Source organism: Hippopotamus amphibius, chromosome 5 (assembly GCF_030028045.1).
Source record: "Hippopotamus amphibius kiboko isolate mHipAmp2 chromosome 5, mHipAmp2.hap2, whole genome shotgun sequence".
Lineage (NCBI taxonomy): Eukaryota > Metazoa > Chordata > Mammalia > Artiodactyla > Hippopotamidae > Hippopotamus > Hippopotamus amphibius.
Window position 1 is genome coordinate 52,252,743 of NC_080190.1, and position 24,102 is coordinate 52,276,844.

Sequence of the window (24,102 nt, forward strand, 5' to 3'; positions counted from 1 at the left end):
TTGCAGACATTTTCTTTGAGTCTGTGGCTCGTCTTTGCATTCTCTTAACAGTGTTTTTTGCAGAGCAGAAGTTACTGGTTTTGAACTTCCTAGGTGGCACAGTGGATAAGAATCTGCCTGCCAATGCAGGGGACACAGGTTTGATCCCTGCCCCAGGGAGATCCCACATGCCGCAGAGCAACTAAGCCTGTGTGCCACAACTACTGAGCCTGTGCTCTAGGGCCCATGAGCCATAACTGTTGAGCCCACATGCTGCAACTACTGAAGCTCATGCGCCTAGAGCCTGTGCTCCACAAGAGAAGCCACTGTAATGAGAAGCCCACACACTGCAACAAAGAGTAGCCCCCGCTCACCACAACTAGAGAAAGCCTGTGTGCAGCAATGAAGACCCAACGTAGCCAATAAATTAAAAAAAAAAAAAAGTTGTTACTGGTTTTGATCAAGTCCCATTTTATCAAATATTTCTTTTATGACAAGGGAGTACACTCTCCTCCCCTAGCATCCCCTTCATTGGACAGCTCTAATTGATTTTTTTTAATTTAATTATTTTGCTGTGCTGGGTCTTAGTTACGACATGCGGAATCCAGTTCCCTGACCATGGATTGAACCTGGGCCCCCTGCATTGGGAGCATGGACTTTTAACCACTGGACCACCGGAGAAGTTCCTCTAATTGATCTTCAGTGCTCTTGTTCATCAGTCCTTATGAATTGAATGATTTCTACACATTGAATAAGTTTGTTCCCTCTTTGCATGACAGCCACTCAGATATTTAGAGGCAGCTTGCCATGTATTAGTGGCACGCCTCCCACCCCCCATTAAACTTGTCTAGTTACCTCAACTGTATTTCATAGGTCATGGTCTCCAAAGTCACTTCTGTACAGTCTCCTTAGAAGTCAAAGGTTTTGTTTAAATTTTCTCTTCAGCACATCGTGTGATACTCATTGCAATTTGCCCAACACATTAGCTTTTAACAACTTCATCTTATCTGGACCTCTTCTATTAATGTGGGTTAAGATGGTTTATCTGCTTTAGTATTTAAATTTTCAGCAGCCACTACTAGAGGTAGTGTAATATATATTAGAATTTGGTATGTTCTTTTTATGAGGTCTCTTGGTCATTGATTTAATTGGCGGCCTTTGTTGTCACTGGCCTCTCTGGGCTGCCTTTTCTTCATCTATATAAAGATGGGTTTGAAAGGAAGTATCTTCACTTCTAAGAAGGGTGAAGGTAGTATATATGCTGTTTGTATATACAGTCTAGCATACAGTTATACAGATGTGTGCATATATATCCAGCTTCAATAAACATCAATTCATAGCCAGTCTTACTTCATTTTTATTACCTACTCCCTTTCAACAGTGGATTATTTTGAAGCAAATTCCAGAGACTGTATTTCATACGTAAATATAATTCTTCAACAGCTCAGCACTCCCCCCCCAAAAAAAAAGATAACTACAGTATCATTGTTACAGTTTAAGATACTTAATATGTACCTTCTTTGATTTTTACTTTTAAGATTTTTGAATAGACTATTTATAAACAGTATAAAATTCAAGACGTATGGAAGACTTTCCCCTTATCCTTCAGTCATCCCTTTCCCTAAAGGCAACCATATCTGTACATAATGTAGGCCTGCCTCATTCTTTTTAACAGCTACATAGTATTCAGATATGTGGCTGTATGATAATTTAATTAGCTCTTTATTGGTAGGTATTTGTATTGTTTATGAAAGCAAAAAATCAGGAAACAGTGTTGTAGTGCGTTTCCTTGTTACTTATGTTGTTCATACTCATGGAAAATTGTTTGTAGAGTAAATGAAACTGCTTGCTTCAGGATCAGTCTGTTTCTTTCACATGTACGTTTTTAATTTTAAAAAGGATTACCAAATTGCTCTCTGTAGTGATTATACTGAAATACACTCCTACAGAAATGTAGTTTTATTTATTTTTATTGCTCTGCAGTATTTCATTGTATTAATAGACCACTCTATTGATTGTATTGTTTTTTAAAAAATATTTATTTATTTAATTTATTGGTTGCATTGGGTCTTTGTTGCTGTGTGTGGGGGGCTTTCTCTTGTGGAGAATGGGGGCTACTCTTCATTGCTGTATGCAGGCTTCTTATTGCAGTGGCTTCTCTTGTTGTGGAACACGGGCTCTAGGTATGCGGGCTTCAGTAGTTGTGTCTAGCAGGCTCTAGAGCGCAGGCTCAGTAATTGTGGCGTATGGGCTTTGTTCCTCCTCAGCATGTGGGATCTTCCCACACCAGGGCTTGAACCCATGTCCCCTACACTGGCAGGCTGATTCTTAACCACTGCGCCACCAGGGAAGCCCTGTTGATTGTACTGTTAAAGGATATTTATATTTCCTTGTTTTGGAATGATGTTGTTACAAGTGTACTTCTTTTATGTTGAACCACGTTGAATTGCTAATACTTGATTATTTTAAAAGTGGAAGTTTCATATGGTTAAGTTTCATAACTTGTTTAGTGCACATATGCATACATCTCTGTTAGGTAAGTACTTTGAAGTGGAATTGCTGGGTCATAGGACAACTGTTACGTTTAGCTTTTGTAGATAATGCCTGAGTGGTTGTTCCCACTTTCACTCTGAGCAGTTGAAGATGCTTTACCTCCTCCACAATACTTGGCATTATGAATTTTAACTCTTTCGGTGGTTGTGTAGTAGCATTTCATTATGGTTTTAATTTGCATCTTCCTAATAGCTAATGAATATAAGTGCCTTTTAATATATTTATATTTTATATGTTTATTGAATATCCTTTTTTTATCAAGTGACTGGTCAAGTCAAGTCTTTTGATCATTTTTCTATTTTTAATTTTCATTGCGCATTTTATTATTGAGTTGTAGCCCCCTCCCCACCCCCCCTTTCTGGTGGTTCTCTTAAATAGTGTTTTTTGTTTTTCAATCTTTTCTTCTTTTTTTCCCTGGCTGCACTGTGGCATGCAGGATCTTACTTTCCCAACCAGGGATTGAACCTGTGTCCCCTGCAGTGGAATTGCAGAGTCTTAACCACTGGACTGCCAGGGAGTTCCCTGAATAGTGGTTTTTTTTAATGGACATTTAATTTTGATGAAATTTCTTTTGCTTTATTGTTAAAGATAAAAGATGTTCCAGTACACATTATTGAATAATCCTTCCCATAGAGATTTGAAATTCTACAATTAACATACTGATTTCCCACAGATATTTTGCTCCTTCTATTGTCCTTTACCAATTAAAAAATATACTTTGAGTGTTTGAAAAATTGCTAAAATTGTAGATACTCTCCCTGAAAAATGTGTGTACAGACTTTTTTTTTATAGTTTCAAAGGATTTGCAGAACCCACGAAATCATTCATAAATCTCTGATCAAACCTTCCCTCCCACTTTTTCAATACTTCAAAGAGTTCATTTCACCCACGGAAGCCTTAAATTATCCCACTTGTTTATTTTCCTTTATAAAACCATGTATACTCACATTATTGCAAGTACTGATGTGTTTTTATTTTTAAGGGAATCATCTATTTCCTTTCAAAATTAAGAATCTTAAGGGAATAATAGACATTTAATCTTTTGTGTGAGGTTGCTTACTGTTTTTTAGATAAGCAGAATAAGGCTTAGAGAGGAAATATGACTTGCCAAATTTTTACACACCTAGTTATTGTCTTAGCTGTGTGGTTCAGCACCACATTTCTCAAATTCCATGTAGTCTTTATTATGCTAAATTCCCTCCCTTATATAATACCTAATATACAAAAGATTGAGTACCTATCTAGTGATGCTAAAGTCTAGTGATATTGAAAGGCATTTATTAAGTATCTTTGCAGATGGTGCTAGGCTAAGTTTTCTTTTACTGAAAACTTTCTGCATATCCAGTCTTCATCCGCTAGGTTGAGGAAGAACAGTAGGCCGTAGAATGTAGTTTTGGATTCCTTGCTTGAAGCTGTGATAGACGCAGGACCTAAGGAAATACTGGTGAACATACAGGTTAAATTCCACTAAGAAATAGTCTCACCAAGAGATTATTAAAAATATATTCTGTATTGTGGCAGAGTTGTAATAGCTATGATAATTTGCATTTGTGTGATGCACTATAACCTGCAGATGTCCTTAGATACATTATCATCTTTTATCTGTTCACCTTGCCCTTGAGACAGATTTTATTAGCTCCTTTTTTCAGATGAAGAAACTGCCCCAGCTTCTTAAGGTGGCTTGCCGAAGGTCATTTTAGGCAGTAAAGTGGCAGAGCTGGCAGTTACCCATTTAACTCCTAAACTGTTATCTTTGCTAGAAATACTTTTCTGCTTATATAACTGGTTTAGATTAAAACAGAGTAAATATTGATACTTAGCTTCTCTGTTTAAAAAAAAAAAAAAAGGAGGGGGCGGCATACCAGGTTGGACATTTGAGCAAAGGTAAATGAGTATATTTCCTTGCTAAGGTGGTGTGAGTGAGCCTTGTTGGCATACAGAAAAGAGTTTAGTGACATAAGAACTGGAAATAAACAAGATTTCCAAGTAGAAATGTTATAGAAGCCCTAAAAGTGTCTCAATAAAAGCCATTTTAAAAGAAAACAAAAACTGTCATTTTTTCCTCCTCCCCACCCCCAATGTTTTGAGATATAAAGTGAGTTTATTTGACAGGGAAGCTGGGATGTTTGAGGAAGGAGGGCAGTTGAAAGTAAGTGATGTTTTGCATTTTAAGACAAGATAGCCTTGCTCTCTTTTCTGAAGGTATAGTCAAGAATATTTGTTGAAGACCTAAGTGATGAAGGACTGTAGAAAGCATTTATTTTATATTTTAGAATACTGTGGAAAACTTAGCTTTTCTTGTGCAGAACTCTTTGTTGATTAAATTAAATATCTACGCAATGTATTTCAGAAGTTGAAAAATTATTTAAAGTGCTTTAATAATTCATCTGTAGGATTGTTTATGCTTTATAATTGAATACATGAGTAAATTGTATTTACTGGTGACATAACTCTTTAGTGAGAATACTTTTTCCTATAGGGCTCTCTATTACTTTTTGCACTTAAATTTATAAGAAGTACTCACGACAGAGTTAGATTTACATATGAAAGACAGCCCATGAGAATAGTAACTAAAAATGCAACACATCGGGGATATGTGTGTGAAGACAGTTGATTGAGCCTGGTGTACCCCCCAAAAAATAAAATAAAATAATTAAAAAAAAAAATGCAACACATATTCTCTGACTTTAGGGGAAATGGGAGTGGTAAGTAAAACTTGAAGTAGTAATTTAAAAAAAAATTTTTTTTTTTAATATTTATTTATTTGGCTGAGCTGGCTCTTAGTTGTGGCACGTGGGATCTGGTTCTCTGACCAGGCATCGAACATGGGCCCCCTGTATTGAGGGCGCAGAGTCTTAACTAATAGGGAAGTCCCTGAAGTAGTAATTTTTAAAAACATGGATAATAAAGTTTATTGTTACCATAAACTTTTTTTTTAAGTCAGAAGGATGTTTATTACATAAAACAATTAGAAACAGCTTAAATAAATTTTGTGACATTAAGACAGTAGAATGCAATGTAACTATAAAAATGTGTGGTATAACATTTAATGACTTCTCATGGACTTCTGTGTAGCTAAGCATGGAGAGCATTCCCATAGGCATTTGTTAGCAAATAATTCCTTTAATAGTTCTGTAAAGTAGTATGGGTCAGTGGCTTCCCTTTCGAACACAGGAGGAAATTGAAGCCCTCAGGAAAACTTCCAAAGTTAAGGGTCTTGCCTGAGCTCTACAGGGCTAGTTTGGTTAGGGCAACACAAGTCTCCAGATTCAGCTACTAGTGCTCTTTCCACCCGCCATAAAAGCAGTAGTATCATTTCTTTGGGTTTGGTTTTAAACTTGGTTTTGCTTCTGCCGCCTTTAAGAAAGTATCAGATGTCAGAGTTAGCTTTTAATTCTTAACTTTTTTAATATTTAATATTTTATGCTTAGTGATTTGGTATTTCTGAGATTATGAAAATTATAGTTCCTTGCCTCTGGCTAGGGAATATCCAAGAATAAAACAGGTATATCTATAAATTAGATGCCTTCTAGATATAAGTAAATATAAATAACATTCACACCCATTGGGTAGCATTAAAAATTGTACAATGAACTCACGTAAAGCACCCCGTTGCTTGTATTTGATGGTTTGTTAATTGCGATTTGTAAGTGGCTTTTCTTAAATGTAGGTTTGTTTTGTTTTGTTTGTAATTTTATTCTTTGGCATAAACATTTAACCTGGGTTTTTCTACTAACAAGTGCTTGGAGAATTAATTGTAATAGAGTTTGAATCACAGATGCATCTCATTTAGAAAGATTAAAAAATATTTTTGTTGATAAAATTAAAGACAAAAAAAAGAATTCCCCAAGTACAAAATGAATAGACGAGTTAAGATTTACTACTGGCTGATATGGATAAATAGCCACTGTAGCCATGTAACTTAGGCATCAGAGCCACTATTTAAAAAAAAAAAACAAAAATCCCTGTTAGTTATAATGGCTTTTAGGATTAGAAGAAAGAATGGAAAGCAGAAATAGCTAAAGAAACCTGACTCTGGAACAGGTTTCCAGACAGAGCTGGCATACCATATGGGTGATCCTACCCCAGAAAAATAGACTGCCAGAATGTTTTCATTAATTGTGTTGTTTAGGTTCTATTAAATAATTTTTAAACATTTTTATTTGAAAAATCCATAGTACTTCTGAGAAGGTTTGGCCTGAGTTATTTCTATGTCATTCTGAATTGATCCTGTTTAACACTGATGAAATCTCTTGAGTTTAGGGTAAGAATTTTAAGGTACTTGGATGCCTAGGGAGAGGTCACTAGAAGATATGAGAACTGTATACTGAAAAGATGGAAGGGGAATTGCAATTATTTCAAAAATAATTGACTGTACTATTAATTAACCAAGTATCCCTTTTATTTGTTACCTTCTACATTTCTGTCACTCATATTTTTATCCTTTGACTTATTTTTCATTTTTGTAGATAAAGTGGAGAACTTTAGTGAAGAATATGAAAAGAATAGTCACCATATTTACAAAAATGCTGAAGACAGTACTAAAAAACCCAATGCAGAAACTACAGTGGCTTCTGGATATAAAGCTGATGAAATCAAGGAAACAAATGATACTTGGAACTCCCAAGTTGGAAAAAGGTCAGAATCTCCATCAGAAACATCTTCAATCAAGGGATCTGTAAGAACTGGTTTGTATGAGTGGGATAATGATTTTGAAGATATCAGATCAGAAGATTGTATTTTAAGTTTGGATAGTGATCCTCTTTTGGAGATGAAGGATGAGGATTTTAAAAATCGGTTGGAAAATCTAAATGAAGTCATTGAAGAAGACATCATGCAAAGTGTTCTTAGGCCAAGCAACTGTAGGACGTACTGTAGGGCTAATAAAGCAAAATCCTCACAAGGAGCATCAAATTTTGATAAGCTAATGGATGGTACCAGTCAGGCCTTAGCCAAAACAAACAGTGAATCAAGTAAAGATGGCCTGAATCAGGCAAAGAAAGGCAGTGTAAGTTGTGGGACCAGTTTTAGAGGGACGGTTGGACGGACTAGAGATTATACTGTTTTACATCCATCTTGCTTGTCAGTTTGTAATGTTACCATACAGGATACTATGGAACGCAGCATGGATGAGTTCACTGCATCAACTCCTGCAGATTTGGGAGAAGCTGGCCGGCTGAGAAAAAAAGCAGATATTGCAACATCTAAGACCACTACTAGATTTCGACCTAGTAATACTAAATCTAAAAAGGATGTTAAACTTGAATTTTTTGGTTTTGAAGATCATGATGAGACAGGAGGTGATGAAGGAGGTTCTGGGAGTTCTAATTACAAAATTAAGTATTTTGGCTTTGATGATCTCAGTGAAAGTGAAGATGATGAAGATGATGACTGTCAAGTGGAGAGAAAGACAAGCAAAAAAAGAACTAAAACAGCTCCATCACCCTCCTTGCAGCCTCCTCCAGAAAGTGGTGATAATTCCCAGGACAGTCAGTCTAGTACTAATAATGCAGGTAAGACTTAAAAAAACATTACAAGTAAATGTGTTTTTCGGGCTTAAATAATAGCTACTTAGTTTCTTCCTAGATACTCACTTTTAGCTTGTTACTACATTTAATTTTAATAGAAGTACCTATTTAGCGCCAGAGATTACCTTATCCGAAGATACAAGATTTTAAATGTTAATGAAGTCCCACCTTGTAAGGAACCAATTTGTAAATTGAGGAGTCTTTTCATATTTGTATTTTAATTCTGCCATCAGCACTTGAGAATTATAAAGTTGTATGTGTGTGTGTAAAGGAATACTGAACACCTTGATGTTTCAGCTTTGAGAAACTTAAATGCAGTGGAAACATAAGGCTAGATTTTGGTCATTTAGAACTATATTGATATTAGATGGTTGTAATGAGGGAAATATTAAACAATTAAAATTAAAAAACCTTTGTAGTTGTCTCAAAACTAATCAACCAGTAAATGTTAAAAAACATTCTAAAGAAATCTTAAATTTATAAAGATTAAATCTTAATCTTAAGAATCACCCCTGTAAGTTGACTTAGTAAAATTAAAAAGTGCTAGTTAAGTATTTATACACTCTTATCAATGAAAAATTAATTTGTCCCTTAAGATAGTAGGACCAGTAATGACTTGAGGTCCTTGAGGAGTTGATAGTCTCCGCTGAGAGACAAACAAAAGAAATAGGTTAGCTTTGCTATGAATAAGTCACTATCGGACAAGGGCTTTGTGAAGTGGATTGACTGTTGAATGAAGAAGAGTGTGAAAGCCTCTGGAATACAGGGGCTACTATGTGTATTTATATTTGACCAAATACAGTTTTCCTGTATTGGTTTACTTATTAAATAAAGCTTTTTTCCTTTTAGGGTCGTAGAACAAGGGTCATACTGGTGAATTAGAAGTGTCATAGTAAGGGCTTTCCCTTGGTGGTCCAGCAGTTAAGACTCCACGCTTCCAATGCAGGGGGCCTGGATTTGATCCCTGGTCAGGGAACTAGATCCTGCATGCCGCAACTAAGAGCCTGCATGCTGCAACTAAAGATCCCCCATGCTGCAAATAAAGATCCTATGGTATTGTTACATATAGATTCTATAGTAGAGTATGTCATACTTGAGGCTGCCTACTATTTTGCTTCATTTGGCCTAAAAATAGGTTTGCTAGATTAGAATCACTAAAACTAGAATTACGTAGGAGTAGCCCCTAGGAGCCCACATTAGTCTCCACTGGAAAAAAATAAATAAGAATATTTTCAGAATTCATTCAGTGTTGTGTTGAATTTCTTCTGAAGAACTGAAGTTTGCTGCAGGCTTGCTAGTCACTTAAGATGTGACTGGGAAGACAGCTTTATACTCCCTTTCCCGGGAGGATGATCAGTAACTGTTCTGAAATCTGAGCTCCTGTCCTGCTACAGCCTACTTAGTGCTTATCCTAACCTTGATAGCAGGTTATCCTAAATCATTGGGCTCCCTTTCAGAAACATCAAGTTGATATCAAATAACATTTAAAAATTAGAGACCGTTTGATATATCCAAAGTTGGAATCTCAGTCTTCATACAGTTTGTGAAACAGCAAACATTTTTAAGGGTTGGGACAGAGAGAAGTCTTTTTTTTTTTTTTTTTTAGTATTTATCTGTGTGTGTGTCTGTCTATCTATGTGTGCATGCAGTGCTGAGTCTTAGTTGTGGCACATGGGATGTTTGTTGCCGTGTGCAGGGTCTTTGCTGCATGAGGGCTCTTTTTAGTTGCGGCATGCAGGATCTTTAGCTGTGGCATGTGGAAGCTTTAGTTGCATCATGTGAATTCTTAGTTGCGGCATGCATGTGGGATCTAGTTCCCTGATGAGGGACTGAACCCAGGCCCCCTGTATTGGGAGCATAGAGTCTGAGCCACTGGACCACCAGGGAAATCCGCTTCCTATTTTTCTTTTCTTTTTTGTTTTTGTTTAGGCTAGAAAAAAAATAACCATTTGAAAATTAATCTAATCCTTTGGTTATTTTTGTGGGAATACCACAGAACATTGAACTACATTTACTAGGTCATTCTATATCTTTTGCCAAGGATAGCTATATCCTTTTTAGGGTTTTTTTTTTTTAAATGTGGTCTCTTTAGAGGTAAGCAGGCATTCTTTGAAGGCCAACATGATTCACTGTACTTAAATTCTGAAAAAATGTTGCAGGGGCATACCACCCTGTGTGTGTGTGTGTGTGTGTGTGTGTGTGTAAACTAGTCTGTACCAGTGTTAATGTCGATAGATAACTAGCAGTTATATGAACTCTGAAGAACAAATTATTCTGGAGCAGAATTGATTTTGCCAATAAAACTGGAGCACATACACAGCGACTAGGTTTCTGATTTTCTTTAAGTATAGGGGACAAGCAGAGAGTGAACATGGGGGAATGAGACTTAATATCATTGGAATATTTTGTCGGCTATGTGGTGCTTTTATGCCTTTATTTTTTTTCTCCCCATAATATGCCTCTTTCTCCCCCAAATATTCATAGGTTGTCTGGTAGATAATTTGAAATAATTAGAAAGCTAGCTAGTTTTGATTACCATTTCAGAAAACTTGGATTTTTCAGAGGACTTGCCTGGTGTGCCTGAAAGTGTGAAGAAGCCCCCAAATAAACAAGGAGATAAATCAAAGGAAAATACCAGAAAGATTTTTAGTGGCCCCAAACGGGTAAGTAAAGCACTATCAGTGATTTGTATTTATTGTTAGAGGGCTCAACTCTTAATTTTTTTATTTAAAAATTACTGTCAAACATCATGGCAATTAAATTTTGTCTTCCAAAGGATATATGTAAGTCAATTTTTAAAAACATTTTGTAACCATTTTTTGAAGTGTGGTAAAATGTACATAACATAGTCTTTATTATATGCAAGTGTGCAATTCAGAGACATTAAATATATCCATAGTGTTGTATAACCATCACCATTATCTGTAATCAAAACTTTCATCATCTCTAACAAAAACACTGTACACATTAAACAGTAACTCCACCTTAACCTGCCCAGCCCCTGGTAACACTATTTTACTTTCTGTCTCTAGAAATTTGCCTATTCTAGGTACCTCATATAAGTGGAGTCACACAATGTTTGTCTATCTGTGTCTGGCTTATTTCACTAATAAGCATTATGTTGTCAAGGTCCATTCCCTGTTGTAACATGTATCAGAATGTTTCTTTTTTATGGCTGAATAATATTACAGTGTATGTATGCATATACCAAATTTTTTGTTTATCCATTTATCTGTAGATGGACACTTGGGTGGTTCTCATTTTTTGGCTATTTAAGTCCCTGCTTTCAATTGATTTGGATACTTAGGAGTAGAATTTTGAGGACATATGGTACTTCTTTGTTTAACTGCCAAACTGTTTTCCACCTTGGCTGCACCATTTTTACATTCTTGTTAGCAGTGCACAAGGTTTCCATTTTTTCCACATCCTTACCAACATTTGTTGTTTTCTGAGGTTTGGGGGTTTTTTTGTTTGTTTGTTTTATTTTTATAATAGCTATCCTAATGTGTGGGAAATGGTATTTCATTGTGGTTTGATTTACATTTCCCTAATTAGTGATGTTGAGCATCTTTTCATGTACTTGACTGGACATTTGTATATCTTTTTTTGAGAAGTATATTTATACCCATTTTTGAATCAAGTTGTTTGGTTTTTTTTGCTGAGTTATAGGAGTTCTTTATATATTAATGTCTTATTAGATATATAATTTGCACATAGATGTTCCTATACTGTGGATTATCTCTTTACTTTCTTGATACTGTGCTTTAATATCAGTGAAGTCCAGTTTATTTTTTTTCTTTTGTTACCTCTGCTTTTGGTGTTGTGTTAAGAAATCATTGTCAAATTGGATGTCATGTACCTTTTTGTCTGTTTTTTCTTCTGTTTTATAGTTTTAGGTTTTAACATTTAGGTCATTGATCCATTTTGAGTTAATTTTTGTATATAGTGTAAGTTAAGGGTTCAACTTCATTCTTAGGCATTATGTCATTTTAATATGGTCCAGCATATAGGTATTAAGAATAATTTGCTTGACTTTTTATTTAAAAATTCCTTTACTTAAATAGCTTGTATAGTGTTAAATAGTCTTGTTACCGAAAGTTGCAGTTAGAAGTTGTTGAAATCTTTTGTAGATTGAACTACTTTTAAGCAACTAAAGAATGTGTGTGCATATTTTCTGGCCTCGTTTTGTTTTTATTCTTTTACCTCTGTAAAGAGCCAGTTAGGAATCTTTTTCAGAGTGATTGTGTTATATATACTTTTACACCCCGCTCCAGAAAAAAAAAGTGCTTAGGGCTGATTTCAACAGAGCTAACTTGCTCTGGAGCCAGGGGTCAGGGTAGTGTGGTGTAATGACTGTAACCCTTAATGCTTAGGTTAGGTTTTGGTTTATACAATTGTATATGGCATGTGTTGATTTCAGGTGCAAAAGTTACACATTTTTTGGTCTCAGGACTACTTTACAGTCTTAAAAATTTTATTGGGAATCCCAACGAGCTTTTGATTATCTATGTTATATTTATCAGTCTTTATCAAATTGGAAGTGAAAACATATTTCAAAGATACTTAATAATTCACTTAAAATAATAACCCATTATTGTTAATAAAACATTTTAGTGAGAATTATTTTCTTAAAAAGAGCAATGAAAAGAGTACATGTTTTGCAAATCTCTTTGTAAAGTTTGGCTTAAAAAGACAGCTAAATTCTTTTGGATTAGCAGATGCAAACTAGTATAGTTAGGATGGATGAACAGCAGTCCCTACTGTATATTACACAGGGAACTACAGTGGAAAAGAATATGACAATATGTATGTATAACTGAGTCACTTTGCTGTACAGCAGAAATTAACACAACATTGTAAATCAACTATACTTCAATAAAATTTAAAAAAAGCTAGATTCTCATATCCTCTACATTCAGTATTTTTCATTATGTTTTAATTGAAAAATATGAAGGAAACCCAATCTCACATAGATAAGTAGTTAAATTTTAAATAGCTTTCTCAGGTAATTATGGACATTCCTTTCTGATACTACATCAAAACTCAACAAATGAGGGCATCTTAAAGATTAGTTATAACTTGGAATCTGAAACCATGCCAATGAACCTTTCATACTGTTGCATTAAAATCTTTTGCTTTGTCTTGCCTTTGAATGGATCTTTTACACATGCATGCTTTGTAAATTATACATTGGTCATTTGGAAAATACTGGTTACACTGATTTATCCAAATCTGTCAAATGATGACACACTTCATTATACAGTATCGTTAATATCACTGCCAAACTCAACAGAAAAGTCTTTTAAGTATTGGGAAACTATCAAGTTCACAGTAGTAGATAAAAGTTCTCCAGAATTTTAGTTTTTGCTTAAAAGATGAAATTTTTTCATTGGCAGAAAATACTTCAGGGAAAACGACGGGCAGTGACAGGCCTACTTTGTTCATTTTTGAGAAAATGTCTGCCTAGTACGCAGATCTGTATAAGCATAGTTTGTCAGTCTTTCGAGTAAAGAATGGTGTTCAGAAAAAAACTGGCTAGTTCAGCTTGAAACTTGAGCTGCAAGTAGTGTTTTTTCTTTGATAAAACCACACTTTGTACGCAACAGAAGTGTTTTAGGCACACTGATTTTGTCACATAGACCATTAGTGTACTTAGGGTTATGCTTTAATCAGTAATTTAAACTCCTTTATCAAAGGCTTTTTTCTTATGTGAAACTGGCATTTTGTTTTTTAACTGTGAAGTATGTAGCAGTGACGAATATGACTACTTATATACAGTTCAGAGCCCCTACTTTGATTTGTGCTAAGACGCTAACAGCTTTACCCAGCATTGCTTTTGCCCCATGTCTACAAATATCAGCACCATGAAAAAGGCAAAAAAGTTAAAATATATAGAAAATGTGAAAAAGCAATGTGATGACTAGCCATATTCCTCTACCTAGATTGATTCTACCCCCCCCACCAGATCATCATAATTACACACATGGTCCCCTTCCTCCTCCCTCTTTTCTTTTCTCTTCATACACACACACACACACACACACACACACACACGTATTGCATTTTTTTCCTGTCATATTTGAAAGTAAGTTGTTGTTGTAGATAGCATGCATTTCTTAGTAGTAATGTATATATGGCAATCCCAATCTCCCAATTCATTCCACCCCAACACTGCCCCCCACCCCTACTTTCCTCCCTTGGTGTCCATATGTTTGTTCTCTACATCTGTGTCTCTATTTCTGCCTTGCAAACCATTTTTCTATATTCTGCATATATGCATTAATGTATTTGTTTTTCTCTTTGACTTACTTCACTCTGTATGACAGTCTCTAGGTCCATCCATGTCTCTACGAATGTCCCAATTTCGTTCCTTTTTACAGCTGAGTAATATTCCATTGTATATATGTACCACATCTTTATCCATTCATCTGTTGATGGACATTTAGGTTGCTTCCATGTCCTGGCTATTGTAAATAGTGCTGCAATGAACATTGGGGTGCATGTGTCTTTTTGAATTATGGTTTTCTCTGCGTATATGCCCAGTAGTGGGATTGCTGGATCATATGGTAATTCTGTTTTTAGTCTTTCAAGGAACCTCCCATACTGTTCTCCATAGTGGCTGTATCAATTTACATTCCCACCAACAGTGCAAGAGCGTTCCCTTTCCTCCACACCCTCTCCAGCATTTATTGTTTGTAGATTTTCTGATGATGCCCATTCTGACTGGTGTGAGGTGATACCTCATTGTAGTTTTGATTTGCATTTCTCTAATAATTAGTGACGCTGAAGCTTTTCATGTGCCTCTTGGCCATCTATTTGTCTTCTTTGGAGAAATGCGTATTTAGGTCTTCTGCCCATTTTTTAATTGGGTTGTTTTTCTGATATTGAGCTGCATGAACTGTTTATATATTTTGGAGAGTAATCCTTTGTTGATTCTTTTGCAAATATTTTCTCCCATTCTGAGGGTTATCTTTTCGTCTTGTTTATAGTTTCCTTTGCTGTGCAAAAGCTTTTAAGTTTCGTTAGGTCCCACTTACTTATTTTTGTTTTATTTCCATTACTCTAGGAGGTGGGTCAAAAAAGATCTTGCTGTGATTTATAGATAGCATGCATTTCTTAAGAAAAAGGACTATCTCATACTTAACTGTGGTTATGTGATTATAATACTTAAGAAAATTAGTAATTCTTTGATACAATCTGATGTCCAGTCACATTCAGTTTTCTTCAGTTGTCTCCAAAATGTCTTTTAGTGCTGTTTTTCTCCCCAAACTGTAATCATTTACTTGTGATGTCTCTTTAATCTTGAGCAGTCCCCTCATCTTTTTAAAATTCCACATGGCACTGGGTTTTTTGTTTTGTTTTGTTTGTTTGTTTTAAGAGCTCAGGATATCTGTCTTCTAGAGTGTTTCACATTAAGAATTTATCTGATTGTTTCCTGATGATGTAAGTTGTTATTCCACTATAATAAAGTAGTATGGTATTATGGAACACTGGATCTCTATATTTGATTAGGCTGAGTTTTAACATATTTTGGCAAGAAAGCCTCAAAATAATATTGAGTATGTTGCATCACATCGGAAGCTACGTAACACCTGGTTATTACATTCCAAGTTGACCACCTATTGAAGTTTGTGATCACTGGAACTCTCCAAAATAAAAGTGTTTTTCCTTTTATAATTTGATTAGTGAGCTTCTGGATGTTACTCTGGCACCATGTGAATATTCTGTTCTCCATTATTGTTTCACCTCATCATTTTAGCATCCATTGTTAATCTTTGCATGCATCACTTATTACACTGATAGTTGCAGAATGGTGAGTTTTCTAATTACTATTTCTTCTACATTTAATAACTGGAATTTTGTAAAAAGGAGTTTTCTTTCTCCCCATCCCAACCCCCAGCTCCTATCACTATAGACTCAATAATTTTTACTTACTAAATGTATTTATAATAGATTTGGCCGGAGTAAATCATTTTAAGCCATTTCTTGTGTCCTTTTTTTAAAAAAAATTATTTATAAATTATAAATTAAAAAATTTATTTAATAACAAAGACCCTTGTTGCATGTGGGCTTTCTCTAGTTGTGGCTAGCAGGGGCTACTCTTTGTTTAGGTGTGCAGGCTTCTCTTTGCAGTGGCTTCTCTTGTTGCAGAGCATGGGCTGTAGGCATGCAGGCTTCAGTAGTTGTGGCGCATGGGCTTAATTGCTCTGCGGCATCTGGGATCTTCCCAGATCAGGGCTCAAACCTGTGTCCCCTGCATTGGCAGGTGGATTTTTAACCTCTGCGCCACCAGGGAAGTCCCTTTTGTGTCCTTTTGATATAACCCCATCATCTTTGAGCTCTTCTTTTGCTTTCTGGACAAAAGATGACCCAGATTTATCTTGTACTTTCAATCATGGAATCATCCAAGGATCCTTGGTTCTTTTTGTGGGGATTACTACTTAGAAACCCAGAACTAAGTGCTTGGTGTATTCATTGCTTCTAGGGTCTTTCGCTGCAGAGAGCTATGAAATATGTTGAAAAATAAACTGAGTTCATATTGATAGTTTCATTTCAAATTTAACCTTTCAGAATTTTGTACTTAGCCTTCTTTATGCTACAGCACACATTACTTTTTAAATTATAATACTGATATTATTATGAACAGTAAATACACTGAGTGAAGTTAAAATTTCTTTCCATTCTTTTTGTCTTTAGATTATTTCACTAAGAATGAAGTCATACTAATGTGTTCAAAAGTTTTGAAGTAATTTTTATCTTGTGTATGTTAATTCAGTATTCGAGTTCATTTGTACTTATTTGTGTTCATTTTTTTAACTTAGTTTTAAACTTAATATTGGACTCGTTTCTTTGCTACTAACATGACTTAGGAGGCAGCAGTGTACATGTACTTGACCCGATTATGAAGGAATCTCTCTAGCCTAAAGTAAATCAGGTCATGCAACCAAGTAGGCAGAAGACCTATTTACTGTTGATGGATAGTGTCAGAGGAAAATTAAGAAAATCATTATTAATTTGTGAAACCAAAAGAGCTATGAGATTGAACTCATTTGAAAGATGTAATATAGGTAAAGCCAGCCTTAAAACAATAGTCCTGATTTAATCCCCAAAGAGGCTTCAGTAAATGTTTTAATTTCCTTTTTAACCTCCTATTGAAAGCTTTGCCCAAAACCCTTTTTAAGTGGAATTGTGTCAGAATTTTTTCATTTAGGTATTACTAGTATTTAGGTGGATCAGTAAGGTTCAGAAATGAGAATTTGATCCTGAGTGTTGTAGTACTTTAATAAAAAGTAATAAAAATTGCTTTAGATCTCATGGAAGTTATGTATCCTTATGAAAATATCTAGGTAAAGAATTTAGAAGCCTACTTCAGGAAAAGAACAACAAGAAGTTAAGCAGTATAAAATCCCTAGTTCTTATAAGAAATAGGTCATCTGTTTGTCTTCAAGACAGCTGAAAGAATACTTGAGTTGTAAATAGCGGAAGTTTAACTTATTGAGTTTTGATGAATATAAAGGAGTGGAGGAAATAAATAAATGGGATCAAAGTTTAAGCATTTATAAATTAGGTGGAAAGAATAGATTTGTTTCATATATAAGAAATTAGGATTCATGTTTTTGATGTAAAAAAGGTAAGCTCAATTCTCCAAGGAGTTTTTATATAAGTTATTCCCCAAATCTCCAGAGAAAAAGGAAAGGCGGGGGTCACTAGGTAGGGGGGTATAGGAAATGTTCTCAGCAGTTGTTCCATTTCTCCATTATAATAGAAATATCCTCCTGTAGCTGATAGGTCAATGGGTCTTCTCCAATCTGATTAAAGGCACTAATGAGCTCATTTCTGAGTGGTAGAGAGGTGGCTCATGTCTTGTAGTGGCAATTTTTCCTCCTTACCTATCACGCTTTCTTAGCTCATGTTTTGGATTGAATAAGTCTTTGCTGTGGAGGGTAGCCCTATACATCGGAGGATATTTAACAACATCTCTGGCCTCTACCCACCAGATGCTAGTCCCAGTCTCCCTGTGCTGCCCCCGGCCCTTGCACCTCCATTTCAACCAACAGTGTCTTGGACATTACTAAATGTCCTATGGGGGTCAAAATGGGCCCTCCTTTCACTGAGGGTATGTGTGTGTATGTATGACTTGAGAGTAAGTTACAGACTTAATGCTGATTACTTCCAAATACCTTAGTTCATATTTTCTAGAAACAAGAGTACTCCACTGTATAGCTATAGTATACCCATCAAAACCAAGAAGCTAAAAAAAAAAAAAAACCAAGAAGCTAATAATAACATGGATACAATAATTCAGTCTAATCCACAGATCACATTCAGTTTTACCAATTGTCTCAATAATGGCCTTCATAACAGAACAACTCCCCCGCCCCCAACTCCCAAACAAAGAACACACGATCCAATCCAGAATCACATGTTGTATTTAGTTGTCACAAGTCTCCACCCTCCTTCAGTCTGGAACATCTGTGTCTTTCCTAGTCTTCCCATGGCTTTGACATCTTTGAAGAGTTAAGATCAGTTATTTGTTGAATGTCCCTCAGTTTGTGCTTGTTTGGTGTTTCTTCCTGATTAGATATAGGTTATTATATTTGGTGGAAATACCTCAGAAGAGGTGCTCTGTTTTACTGCATCATACCAGGTGGTGCACAATGTCTCTTTGTACCATTGCTATTGATGTTAACTATACCTTGGGGTCTGTCAGGTTCCTCATCTCCTCATCAAACTTTTTTACCCGCTAGTTTTAGCATTGATTTTTGCCTGAATCAATCTTTACTATGATGGTTGTTGAATACTTTTTTCTAATTACATCATTCCTTCTCTAGTTGTTAGTAGTTGGCCTTCTACTGTAAGGTAGATTTTTTTCCTCTCCTTCATGTATATAAGAATATATGTATTTATATATTCATTATATAGTATATACATTATATATTCATTATTATATGAGGGTGAGTCAAAAATTATCTGCACAGTGGCTGTAGAATTTAATTAACTTTTAGAAAAGACAGATACATCATTTTTTGACATAATCTCCTTGCTTTTCAGTACACGTTGTCCATCTGTCAACAAGCTTTCGTATTCCCTCACTAAAAAATGTTTTAGGCTGAGCTGTAAGCCACGAATGCACTGCTGTCTTGTCTTCATCAGAAGTGAATCTTCATCCTCATAGGGATGCTTTCAGGGGCCCAAACAGGTGAAAGTCCAATAGAGTAAGATGAGGACTATAGGGAGGATGCTTTAACACCTCAAAACAAAGTTTTTACAGAGTGTTGACAGTGTGGGCAGAAGTGTGCGGACATGTGCACCCTCAGACCACAGAAATCAAATCACTGCTCGCTGCTCTTCTTTTGTGCAAATCACAAATGGGGCATCCATTTTTGTGTGCACCTCGGTTACAAATGAACTGATGTGACACGTTCACACCTGCACAGCAGTGACTGGGGAGAAAATAGCCTTGAACGAAAAGTGCTGATAAGACAGTGCAGCCGGGCTTCCTAGGTGGTGCAGTGGTTAAGAATCCGCCTGCCAATGCAGGGGTCACAGGTTCGATCCCTGCTCCAGGAAGATCCCACATGCCACGGAGCAACTAAGCCCGTGTGCCAAAAAAACAAACAAACAAACAAGACAGTGCAGCCAACAGAAGTTTTTATATAACTGGAGTGCGGATAATTTTTAACTCACCCTCGTATATTCATTTATGTATTTATATAATTAATTTGTTTATGTCAGTATGAACATAGATTTCTGTTTTACTCAGTCATTTGTTACTGTTATTTGTTTAAATGATAGTACTATCGTTATTGCGATACCCAGATTTTCTTAGATTTGGCCTGTGGGTGTTTTTTCAAACTGGCTTTTTAACATGGCCCACCATTTTACATTTCCCTACTCATGGCACACTAAGATGTTCAAGGCTCATGATACACATTCCCAGACCTGGAATCAGCCAAGACCCCTGTTTTCTTTAGTGGAGAATGACTTTCAAAAATAAAATCTGGTCACAAGGTATGGTCATTTCTTCTGGGGTGTCGTTGCTTTTAGGCCTTCTTTGAGTCAACAGAGCAAGGAAACATATGCATTCTCTTCTTCTCACTTGCTGCCCCGCCCCTGCCCCCCCCCCCCCCCCCCACCAAGACACATACTTTTTTTCATATCTGTGTATATTTAGAACCATGGGTTCACACCAATACCTCCAATTCTAGTTCAACACCACGTTTTATTCTAGCCGTCCCACTTTCCACATTTTACTTCTCTTTGCCGACAGGAATCTGGTTCCCCATATCCTCAATACATTTACGTATTTGCTCAGTCTTCTTGTATATAGCCAATTTCCTGACCACACAGGCCATCTCCTCAGCTTTCGTACCATTAGTCAAGAGGTCCCTCTTCTCTCTCCCTATCTTCCCATGTTAGAAGACATTAACTTGGGAATTCCCATTGGTTAGGACTCTGTGCTTCCACTGCTGGGGGCCCAGGTTCGATCCCTGATCGGGAAACTAAGATCCCATGAGCTTTGCGATCCCATGAGCTTTGCGGTACAGCCAAAAAAAAAATGTAGGCTTGCTGGCCATGAGAATTTTCCCCAATTCCTCACCAGGTATATAGAGAAGGGTTGTTCATAACAGAATTGAGGGCTGGATGGCTGAACACATGTGGCAGAAAGAAGATGAGGAAGGTAAAACTTCTGGTAAGAACATATTTGAAATGATAACTCAGAAAAGTTGCTTGCAAGGGAGAAAAGTAAAGATAGGGTTTGAGGGATTAGGTTGAAACATACCTGGTTTTAAGTGCCTGTTGTTTCTGTGTGTGGTCTTATTGATCATTTGATAATTTTTTAAAAAATATCTATTTATTTGGTTGCACCGGGTGTCCTTAGTTGCGGCCTGTGGGCTGCTAAGTTGTGGCATGCGAACTCTTAGCTATGACATGCATGTGGGATCGAACCTGGGCCGCCTGCATTGGGGAGCTCGGAGTCCTATCCACTATGCCACAGGAAGTCCCGATCATTTGATAATTTTAATGCTTTTTTTTTTTCCCCAGGTCCATCTTGTTTCTGATCACTGGCTACAGTTTCTCTGAATCCCATTTTTTGTAGTTGCCATATATTGTGTTGGCCAAAGCATGCGTTCGGTTTTTTCCATAAGATAGCTTTAGTAGCGCTTAGTTGTCTTTAACTTCATTTGAAGCAGTTTTGTTAGATTGTATGTGACAGCTGTCATATCAGTGTGCATTTAAAAAAAAACTTACCAAAATTGGTGAATTTTTTGTATAGCCATTTTAATATTGAAGATGGAATAAAAACAACTTTTTTTGGCATATTATGCTTCATTATTTCAAGAAAGATAAAAACGCAACAGAAATGCAAAAAAAGATTTGTGCAGTGAGTATATGGAGGACGTGCTGTGACTGATCGAACATGTCAAAAGTGGTTTGTGAAGTTTCATGCTGGAGGTTTCTCACTGGATGATGCTCCACAGTCGGGTAGACCAGTTGAAGTTGATAGCCATCAAATCGAGACATTAGTTGAGAACAATCAGTGTTATATCACGCGGGAGATAGCCAACATACTCAAAATATCCAAATCAAGCGTTGAAAAATCATTTGCACCAGCTTGGTTATGTTTATTGCTTTGATGTTTGGGTGGGTTCCACATAAGTTATGTGAAAAAAACCTTGACCGTATTTCTGCATGTGATTCTCTACTTAAACATAATGAAAGTGTTCTGTTTTTAAAATAAATTGTGACAGGCGATGAAAAGTGGATACTGTACAATAATGTGGAACGGAAGAGATTGTGGGGCAAGCGAAATGAACCACCACCAACCACACCTAAGGCCAGTCTTCATCCAGAGAAGGTTGTGTTGTGTATATGGTGGGATTGGAAGGGAGTCCTCTATTATAAGCTCCTTCCAGAAAACCAAGTGGTTGAATTCCAACAAGTACTGCTCCCAGTGAAACCAAATGAAAGCAGCCCCTGACGAAAAGCGTCCAGAATTAGTCAACAGAAAACACATAATCTTCCATGAGGATAACACAAGACCACGTGTTTCTTGATGAGCAGGCAAAAGCTGATACAGCTTGGCTGGGAAGTTCTGATTCATCCGCCACATTCACCAGACACTGTACCTTCAGATTTCCATTTATATCGGTCTTTACAAAATTCTCTTAATGGAAAAAATTTTAATTCCCTAGAAAACTGTAAAAGGCACCTGGAACAATTCTTTGCTCAAAAACATAAGTTTTGGAAAGTTGCCTGAAAAACGGCAGAAGGTAGTAGAACAAAAGTTCTTGGTGAAAATGAAAAATGTGTCTTTTAATTTTACTTAAAAAACTGAAGGCACTTTTTGGCCAACCCAGTATGGGTTGATAAACTTAGATCATTTCTTCTGCCTGCTCTGCTTTTTTTTTTTTTTTTTAAATTAGTTTATTTTTTATTGGCTGCATTGGGTCTTCGATGCTGCACACGGGCTTTCGCTAGTTGCGATGAGTGGGGGCTACTCTTCATTGTGCTGTGCGGGCTCCTCATTGCGGTGGCTTCTCTTGTTGCAGAGCATAGGCTCTAGGTGCGCGTGCTTTGGTAGTTGTGGCACACAGTCTTAATAGTTGTGGTACACGGGCTTAGTTGCTCCGAGGCATGTGGAATCATTCTGGAGCAGGGATTGAACCCGTGTCCCCTGCACCAGCAGGCAGATTCTTAATCACTGCGCCACCTAGGAAATCCCTGCCTGCCCTGCTTTTTGTTTGATTTCTAGCTTTTCATTTAGCTGCTGCCAGTTTGCTCTCTTCCTAAGGGATTATCTGTATGGTCATCCCAACTAACCTTCAGTGCTTGGAGGGTTATATTTTACTTTGGGCTTTGGCCATCTCGTTTTGCCAGTTAAGACTATTTGCTGGGTCATTGATGAAACTAACCATAATGTCAATCTCAGTTTCAGTTCTCAGATATTTATACCTTCACTTTCATCATATCCCTGTGGTTTAATGCTGGGCCCATCTGGTACTGTCTTTTGTTTGACTCTCAAAGGAACATTCTGGACTTAATTTTTTTTTTCTTTCCCTTCTGTCATTCAGTATGACACAGGATAGTGGGTTTCTGGGCAGTTGAATTAAAACTTGATTATCAGTATAAATCATGGTTATGTATTTAGCTGTATTTGAAAGTTAAAATTCTGTGAAGTTAATATAGTTAACTTTTAAAGTTAAATGTAATTTTTGTAGTTTTGTAAACTTTTTTTGTTTTATAAAATGAGTTTCTGTATATAGATTGTCAACTTAAAAAACAGAATCTTGCAGTCGAGGACAGGTGGTTCCAGCTCTCACCCAAGAACAGATGTTCCTTTATAGTATCCTTCCTTTATAGTATCCTTCTCTAGCAGTTAGAACTCACTCTGAGAAGCAGCTTATTTTTCTGTCCAATTGTTTTACCCATGGTTACTTTATTCTGTGTCTGGGGATTCATTGACCATCCTGGGATCCAGTCATTGAGATAGCAGTATGAGATTCACTATATTCTCATGGACTAGAAACCTGAGACATAGATAAATGTGAAGCTGGAAAAAAAAGAGAGACTGTAGCCATTGGGATGTCAATGAGGGTTGCTGGGCAAAGTGTAAAAATGAAAAGTAGGTTGATGAGTCAAAGAGTTGTTGAAGGTGAGTGTGTTCTGGCTGAGCCTGGGTATGGAAGAGGGTCAGTTTTAGTTGGCTTTTCTTTGTCATTGTTTTTACATACTACATGCATTTCACGGTGCATGTAGTATGGGGATATAAAAAGCAGAAAGATAAGTGTCTTAGAAAATGAGGTAGAATATTTTTCCCCCATGGAAACTTTTGAGTAGTCTTAATATTTCATACTCAGCATGTTTGTTCCATAGCAGGAGTATCTACCTTCCTTTTATATAGATAGTATTTAACTTAAACTTTAAACCAGGTACTTACTGGTTTAGAATACAAATCCTTGGTCTGTATTCTATAAAGATGTAGGAAAGTATAAGTTATTTTCTCTATGTGATCTAATTCTGGTATTTTTTTCCTGTA

The 24,102-nt window shown here is 36.4% G+C and overlaps 1 protein-coding gene across 4 annotated transcripts in view; it reads left to right on the forward strand.

The window, feature by feature from the left end:
* Nucleotides 1-24,102, forward strand: part of WAPL (WAPL cohesin release factor) — a 76,033-nt gene that overhangs the window by 17,014 nt on the left and 34,917 nt on the right. For 2 of the 4 annotated variants that reach the window (XM_057734385.1, XM_057734387.1), the window contains exons 3-4: nucleotides 7,002-8,045; nucleotides 10,605-10,723. In XM_057734385.1, coding sequence (XP_057590368.1) covers nucleotides 7,002-8,045; nucleotides 10,605-10,723 — 1,163 coding nt within the window. The remainder of the gene's footprint in view (nucleotides 1-7,001; nucleotides 8,046-10,604; nucleotides 10,724-24,102) is intronic. The other 2 variants (XM_057734386.1, XM_057734388.1) reach the window with 1 other exon arrangement.